Below are 9046 nucleotides of genomic sequence, written 5' to 3' on the forward strand. Positions count from 1 at the left end.
GTGTTCAAAACTATCAAGAACACCAAAAACAACAACAATAACATGAAAAAAAATTATGAGACAAAACAAAAAGTTTGCCAAAGGTGATTTTTTTTTGGAAAAAATTAAGTTTCTTTAATCTTTAAAAAACCTGTTTTTTAATTGAACCGGTCGGATAATGTTTTCCGGTTCAACCAGATGGTCAAACGGTTCTATATTTTTATATGTTTTTAATTATCCTACATATATTGATTACAAAACTTGTCATATTTTTAGTATTACAAACGTAAATAGAATGCAACAAATAAAAACAATCATTATACAAGCCAAAATCAAACATAGAAGCCCAAAACAAACACAAAAATCCAAGACTCTCCGGTCCATTCCGGTTCAATTCAGCCGGTTGAACTGGTTTTTTACCAAAATCGGCCGGTTCAATCCAGTCAGGAAATCGTTATAAAACCGGTCCAAATCCAACAGTCGTCACCTCCGGTTCCTGATTCGATCGGTTTTTAAAACACTAAGTTTCTTTCGGAAAAAAATGTAAAACCAAAAGATTACAGGTAAAAATGCAAAAGGGCTAAATCAAACAAAAATAGAAAAATATAAAGACTTTTTTTAGAAAAAATAAACTTGATGTTTAATTCTCTCTCTCTCTCTCTCTCTCTTTCTCTCTCTCTCTCTCTCTCTCTCTATATATATATATATATATATATATATATATATATATATAACAATACATTTTAGAAAACCTACGATTTTTTTTCCAAACAAAAATCATAAGATACATACAAGAGGATACAAATGTTTATTGGCTATTAAATTTTTTTAATAAAAAAACGGTTTTTTTGTGAAACCTACGGTTTCCTTATATATATATATATATATATATATATATATATATATATATATATATATATATACACACACACACCGCAAAAAAATACATACAATTTCTATTCTATTGATACCATTTAAAAAAACGAAAAAGAAAACATCCGTACGGTTTCATATAAAACCTACGGTGTACAAGTCGACACTGCACAAACAGTGCATTGGGCACTTGTACGGTTTTATATATATTTTTTTCAATTTTTTTCAAAATTTTTTTTATCCCCATAAACAAAACCTACTTCTAATCACAAACACGGTAAAATTTTTAAGAAAAGTAGACAAACATGGTTGTTCTTCGGGTACTCCAGTGAGAGAAAAACGTAGCAAAACAAAAGAAAACAATAGGAAAATGACCTAATCTGAATTTTTTTTCATTATATATTTTGGGCTAATGGGCCACGAAAAAGTAAACGGCCAATTGAAACAGTAGCTCATTAGGGGAAAAGAGTAGCCAACGAGCGTTGACCGTAGTCATCCTCTATTGACTACTATTTTGTGGGCTACTTTTGACGAAGTGAGTTTTTTTTGACTATTTTTTGATAAGTAATTAGAAAAAATGGCTAGTTTTGTATTTTTCCCAATAAAATATTGTATTCCCTAGTAAGTTTAATTAATATCTTTAAATAACAAACGAGGATAATGACTTAGGAGGGTGGTTTCCAGCTTGTCCGTATAAGGTCACTAAGGTTTTTTTTTGTGCATATTAGACCAATATGGATTGTTATTACCGTTTAGAAATAGTCATTTTACTGGTTTTAACCGGTAAAAGGATCAAACCAGTAAAATGACTATTTCTAAACGGTAATAACAACCATATTGGTCTAATACGTACAAAAAAAACTTAGTGACCTAATACGGACAAACTGGAAACCGTATTACCCTCCTAAGTCATTAACCCTAAGTATTTAGAAAACATGCTTACTAATCAATGTGACTGATTTGTTTGACTGAAAATAGTTGCTTCCATTTAAACTTATCTTACAACCCTTCCAGAACTTCTAAGTCCAAAAACATATATGATTGATGATCTTCATTACATAAATATGCAACATTTTATTAATAACTTTTTTTTTGTCATTTAAATGTTTACATGAACACATCTATATGTACAAAAACAATCTCACTTTGATACCTCCCATCAATGTCTACATTTGATAACGAATGGAAATGTAAAACCAACAGGGACTTGCAGATGATGTCTATTATCAATTATTTTATAAAAAGCAAAACCACAACATGAACTAAGAAACTGAAGTTGCAAAATGAATAAAAAAAATCATCCCATAAACAAATACATACATACTATATACAACACATAAACGGAAGTTTATAAAGCATGAAACTTAATGACAGGAAAAGTAAAAAACTTAAAGGATACTTTATAGAAAGAAAGATCACCCTTACTTGCCACAAATGGTTGAAGACATCAACAAGAAGATCAATCTGACCATAGAATCCACATGTTGTCTGATCATGACTTCAGTAGATGAACTACTGAAACGTAAGAATTGCAGTTGAACTCTATTAGCATTTGAAATGGGAATTAGGGTTCTAGAGAAGATGACGAAGGGTTAAATTTTTTTTTTGGACCATTTCTTGATTTGTGTGTGTCATCCTTGCGCATGGGTCATGCTAATCTTCTCTGTATCGTTCCAATTTTATCGGATGTCCCCAAAGGGACGACTATAGATGAAGAGCTTCGCCATATAGAGGAGTAGCAGGTTATATGGGACGACGCGAGTTATAAACGAAATAGTTTACTGTTGATGGTCATATATTCTCAATGTCTTTAAAATTAGGGTTAATGACTTAGGAGGGTAATAATGTTTCTAGTTTGTCCGTATCAGGTCACTAAGATTTTTTTTTGTGCGTATTAGACAAATATTGTTGTTATTACCGTTTAGAAATAATCCTTTTTACCCGTTAAAACCGGTAAAAGGACTATTTCTAAACGGTAATAACAATCATATTAGTCTAATACGCACAAAAAAAACCTTAGTGATCTAATACGGACAAACTGAAAACCTTATTACCCTCTTAAGTCATTATTCCTAACAAATGTATTAGAAAAACTCTTCTTCATTTTTCTTAATGCTATACTAGTTTTTAGTACAATTTTAACTTCATTTGTATTTGACACGATTTTGTGTGGATAATAAAACAAACTAAATAGAATTCTTTTTCCTGAATTCCGTTACGTACAAGAAATGAACGTGGCCATATACGCACACCCATTAAGCCATTACAATACCGAAAGGACAAAACTACCCATCCTTGTTACCCCATAAGTAGCACTTGTCCGAGGGTAAAACGGGTAAAGTCACATTTCGAATCAATGAAAAGAATACACGTGGCGGAGACAAGCTTGTGCACGATTATTTCCCAGCAGGCAGCAGCAGCTGCAGCACAAACAGATTATCTCTCTCTCATCGAAGCTTTTTCTCTTTATAAATCGCTGCAAAAAACCCTTCGTTTCTCATAACTCCATTTTACATCATTTCTCTCTTCATCTTCTTCTTCATTATACCTCCGGCGACTTGTTAAGCTAGGTATATCATCCCTGGTTTTTCTCTTTGTTTTCATATGTATATGCAGAATATCATATATACATGTATCGATCCATGGTTTATATATACATGCTTTAACTTGTGTTTCTGGATTTGGGTATCAAAAAAGAGTAATATGATCGTACACCTAGCTAGCTTATATAGATTAACGAAATGTATGTTGTTTGTGTTCGTTTTTGTTTTCCGGTTGACTGGATAACGTGGTTTTACTGAAATATTTCTCATCTGATTCATTCCGAGTCTCTATGTACGTATATCTTCGATCGATGTTTGTTTTTCACGATTTACACTGAGAAATAGTTGAATGTTTTGTTACTGATTTAACGATGTATGATTTTGTTTGTTGAATAATGGGTTTTTTTCTTAAATAGTGTAAGTTGACTGTATATATCTTTCATCTTGCTCAATATGTTTGTATTTATGCTAGATTTGACGTTTTACTTTCTAGTCTGGGTATTCTTCTCTGCAACGAACTAAGTCTTCCACCTGTTCCTACTTATTTTTGTTAATATTTTTGGTCATTGTTCATACAATGTTAGAGTATAACTTTTTGTAAAAGGATAATATATATCACATTCACGAGTTAAAAGTAGGATGATAAATCAAAAAAGGGAGCTACATAATTTTAGCAAGTTCCTTTTTGCAAACTAAGATATATTGATATGCGAATAGATTAAGCAACAATGTGGTTTTATTGTTATATCCATAAAATTGTCTAAATATTGTTTATGACAACAATTTTTAGTGTTCTTTTTGTAAGTTTAACGATTAGAACTAAAGTTGCCTACGTGTTTTATATTGTTCTCATGACATACAGAATTACGAAAAAATGAAGGAATTGCCACCACCTCCGCCTATTCCATCAAATTTTGTTCCAGCAAAAGTCAATGAGTCAAACCGGCGTCCAATGGTCAGGCGTGAATTGGGCACTAAAGGTCAAAGGATCTCTCTGTTGACCAACCATTTCAATGTCAAATTAAGCAGGACTAATGACCACTTCTATCAATACAGTGTATATATCATGATTTCAACTCTTTTTTTACTATTTATATTCTGCCATAGTTCGTAACATGATATGAGGTTACTTATGAATCACAAATATCTGTTCTTCAGGTTGGTTTATTTTATGAAGATGGAAATCCCGTCGAGGCAAAAGGGATCGGAAGAAAAATACTAGATATGGTTCATAAAACCTACGAATCTGAAATGGGTGGTAAAGGTTTTGCGTACGATGGTGAAAAGACTCTTTTCACCGTTGGTGGTTTACCTGCAACTAAGCTCGAGTTCAATGTTGTTCTGGAAAATGCCGCATCAAATAGGTGATAAACAATGTTTGACTTTTGACTTTCTTTTTAAGAATCTTGTTGCTAACAATTAACAAACTCGTGGAATCGTTTGTATAGAACTATCCGAGGTGGAAGCCCAAGTGAAGGAGAAACGAAGAGGTCCAGACGTGTGCCTCAATCGAAACAATACAAGGTCACTTTAAGCTACGCAACAAAAATCCCAATTCAAGCCATTGTTAATGCGCTTCAAGGTCACGATTCAGAACAATTTCATGAAGCGGTTAGGGTTCTAGATGTTCTTCTTCGCCAACACGCTGCGAAACAGTAAGTCTGACATTATACATATGAAACAAGAATTTCTAGTTGGTTATTCATATATTTACATTCAATTACATTAATCATGGTTTATTTGGGATTTTACACAGAGGTTGTCTTCTGGTTAGACAATGCTACTTTCAAAATGATTCCAGAAACTTCATAAGCATTGGAGGTGGTGTTGTGGGTTGCAGGGGGTTCCATTCAAGTTTTCGCGCCACCCAATCTGGGCTGAGTTTGAACATGGGTAAAAAAACACTAACGATTTCATCTTTTTTTTCCGTCTAATTTTAAAAATTATAATGCTATGACTGATTATCAATCAACATTGATTTGATTCTATTACAGATGTATCGACAACAATGATAGTGAAGCCAGGCAAAGTTATGGATTTCCTATTTGAAAACCAAAACGTTCGCAGCTTAAGGGAGATCGATTGGATCAAGGTATAACAATTTTGTTCTGTTTTAAACTTATCGATTCAAAATTACAAACGTTGAGTTTGATTCTTTTTTGGTGATTAGGCAAAAAGAATGCTGAAGAACCTTCGCATCAAGACCTTACCCTCGAATCTGGAGTATAAGATCATTGGATTGAGTGAGAAAACATGTAGAGAACAGAGGTTAGTGAATTTGTTCAATTATTTCATGTCATTCAATCAACATTTTCATACGTTTGAAATCTAAATAATTAACTTTGTAGGTTTTCATTGAAACAAAAGAATCAAAGAGATGGGTATAGCCCAAATGAAGCCATTGACATAACAGTGTTTCAATACTATGCTGAGTATCGACAAATACACCTTGAATACTCTGCTGATTGCCCATGTCTTGATGTTGGAAAACCTAAGCGACCAGTTTATATCCCACTCGAGGTAATTAAATATATAAACCTTTTCAGATTTTGTTAACAGATATTAATCACCAAAATCCAATCTAAATCCTTTTTGTTTTTTTTTAATAGTTGTGTGATTTGATTTCCCTTCAACGATACACCAAGGCTTTGTCTAATTTACAAAGAGCTTCACTTGTTGAGAAGTCACGACAAAAGCCTCGTGATCGAATGCAAGCATTGACTGGTGTAAGCTTCTATATCTTAATATCAATTACGAAAATAGAAAATATTAATTAAATGGTAATAAAAAAACATTTTGAATTTTCCTTTTCAGGCACTGAATCAAAGTAACTATGGTGCTGATCCTCTTATTAATGCCACTGGGATTACAATCACTACCACTTTCACACAAGTCGAGGGTCGAGTTTTGGAACCTCCAAAGGTAAAATTACAATTAATTAAACATTTTTTTTTTCAAATTTATATTATTAATAATGTAGTTAAACATTTTTCCAATAGCTGTGTGATTTGTGTGTACTTTTTCTTAGTTGAAATTCGGGAGAGGAGGAGACATGGTGCCACGTGGGGGTCGGTGGAACTTCAACAACAAGGTCAAACTCAACCCTCTCCATTTTGACCATATTTTCATTTTTTCATTAAATCTAACATTTACATATACCGGTCTTAATTCAGACACTTGTTGAGCCTTCAAGGATAAGCTGTTGGGTTGTAGTCAACTTTTCTGCACGATGTGACATGAATGCCCTCAAGAACAATCTCCGCATGTGTTCTCAAGCAAAGGGAATCGTGAGTTCTCTCACATAATTAATCCACATCTATTTGTAATATAACATCATAAAAACTTACAAAAATTGAAAATTAATATATATTTTTTTGTGTAATGTATACAGGAACTCGATCCACCATTTGGTGTGATCGAAGAGAACCCTCAGTTTAAACGTAGCCCTGCCCTCATTCGTGTTGATAAAATGTTTGAAGCCATAAGACAAAAACTCCCGGGCCCACCTTCGTTCATTCTATGCATCCTCCCTGAACGAAAAAATTCCGACATCTACGGTTTTTACCCTTTCTCTTCATCTTTTAATGTTTACCCAGTTTGATATTATTATACTGGAACTGAGACTGATACTGATGTCAATGTATTATTCACAGGTCCATGGAAACGAAAATGTCTCGTGGACCATGGGATTGTCACACAGTGCATCGCCCCGACTAAGATCAACGACCAGTATGTCACAAACATGCTTCTCAAGATCAATGCAAAGGTCTTATTTTCAATCCAAACACAATTTTTTTTTTATATTTCTTGAACTCGAGTCATATTAATTTAATTTATTATTTTTTTATTTCAGATGGGTGGAATAAACTCTTTGTTGTCAATTGAGTTTTCAAATGCTATACCATTGGTGTCACGGACTCCCACTATAATCTTTGGGATGGATGTCTCCCATGGTTCACCTGGACGTGCGGATGTTCCCTCAATTGCTGCTGTATATTTTGTCACATATTTTTATTTTCTTCACATTCTTTAATCTAATACAATAATAATTAATAATATATTTTTAATATGTACATTTAGGTTGTAAGCTCAAGGAAATGGCCACAAATTTCGCGATACAGAGCATCTGTTCGTGCACAATCTGCAAGAGTTGAGATGATCGATGGTTTGTTTAAGCCTATTTCACATGATAAAGATGAAGGAATGATAAGGTTAAAATTAATTCATATTTCATAAACATTTACGGATTTGAATCTCGAATGCTAAAAAGTATTGATGGATGTTTATATGATTTCAGGGAGCTGTTGGATGACTTCTATTTAAGCACTCCAAAATTGAAACCGAAGAACATAATTATATTCAGAGATGGTGTAAGCGAATCGCAGTTTAATCAAGTGCTCAACATCGAACTCAATCAAATCATTGAAGCGTGTAAGTTCTTGGATGAACAATGGGATCCGAAGTTTTTGTTGATCGTGGCACAAAAGGCTCATCACACAAAGTTCTTCCAAGCCAATTCAGAAGCTAACGTTCCTCCAGGTTTCCGATTTTGAAATTGTTTTGATTTGGATGAACAAAAACGAACAAAAATTGAATCTTTTTTGTGTTCTTGTGTTTCAGGAACAGTTGTTGATAATAAAGTCTGTCATCCTAAGAGCAACGACTTCTATTTATGTGCACAAAATGGACCGATTGTGAGTATTGTGAAAGGATTTGTAAGATATGATTGTGATTAAAGAAATGATTTTGAATTGATTGTATTTGGGTTTTTTTAGGGTACTACACGACCTACGCATTACCATGTGCTTCTTGATGAGATCGGGTTTTCTGCTGATGAGTTGCAAGAGCTTGTTCATTCGTTATCCTATGTGTAAGTCGATGAAAACTTAATTTTTCTAAAATATTAGGTCAAAATTAGTCAAATAGGGATTGATTTGGGGATTTTGGGTTTTGTAGGTACCAAAGGAGTACAACTGCTATATCTGTAGGTAAGAATAATGTATACAAGATGTGATAATTAATTAATTATACATTGATTTTGTTACATGTTTTTAAAGTAGAATCTAATGATGTGAAAATGTTTATATATGCAGTTGCTCCGATCTGCTATGCTCATTTGGCGGCAGGACAGGTGGCGCAGTTTGTTAAGTTTGATGACATGTCGGACACCACATCTAGTCATAGTGGTGGTGGTGGTGGTTCTACTTTCACCCAGTTGCCAAAGCTTCATGATAAGGTTTCTAGTTCCATGTTCTTCTGCTGAACAACAATGGTAGTTATGATTGATTTTTGATAATTAAAACATGAATTCTTAAAAGTATGTTATCTGGATATTTATGTTTGTTGATTTACTGAGATTTTAAAAACATATTAACACTAAGGATGTTTGTGCTTCTGCTATATATCGATTATAATCTTTTTGGGTGGAGTATTTTTCCTTCTATTAATATAATTAATAACAATCTACATTATTCATAAACATATGTAAATAATGATTGCATCATACTACTACATTTTTTTTGGAACCGACAATTTTATTAAAAGACAACCCCCTAACAAGAAGCTAGAGGGAGCCAAAGATACAAAACATCATCAATTACATAAAATAAAAAGGAGATATAAGCCATTCTCCCCATACAAAGTTTCCTTTC

At 33.2% G+C, this 9046-nt stretch overlaps 1 protein-coding gene and 1 non-coding gene across 2 annotated transcripts; one reads left to right on the forward strand and one right to left on the reverse strand.

The window, feature by feature from the left end:
* Positions 1-2451: 2451 nt before the first annotated feature.
* On the reverse strand, positions 2452-2554 carry LOC145091062 (U6 spliceosomal RNA). The gene has a single exon (XR_013701951.1). It is a non-coding gene; the product is annotated as a U6 spliceosomal RNA (small nuclear RNA).
* Positions 2555-4273: 1719 nt separating this feature from the next.
* Positions 4274-8799, forward strand: LOC145086980 (protein argonaute 4A-like). Its single transcript, XM_079024864.1, has 20 exons — positions 4274-4452; positions 4554-4759; positions 4844-5050; positions 5152-5288; positions 5390-5487; positions 5566-5663; positions 5744-5915; positions 6005-6121; positions 6210-6317; positions 6424-6486; positions 6569-6682; positions 6787-6952; positions 7049-7161; positions 7249-7386; positions 7476-7606; positions 7693-7934; positions 8016-8089; positions 8171-8265; positions 8352-8383; positions 8489-8799. The coding sequence occupies exons 1-20, from the start codon at positions 4348-4350 to the stop codon at positions 8656-8658; spliced, it is 2586 nt and encodes an 861-aa protein (XP_078880990.1). The 5' UTR covers positions 4274-4347; the 3' UTR covers positions 8659-8799.
* The last annotated feature ends 247 nt before the right edge of the window (positions 8800-9046 follow it).

The sequence above is a fragment of the Lactuca serriola genome, chromosome 2 (assembly GCF_051521515.1).
Source record: "Lactuca serriola cultivar US96UC23 chromosome 2, Lser_US96UC23_V15, whole genome shotgun sequence".
Classification (NCBI taxonomy): Eukaryota; Viridiplantae; Streptophyta; class Magnoliopsida; order Asterales; family Asteraceae; genus Lactuca; species Lactuca serriola.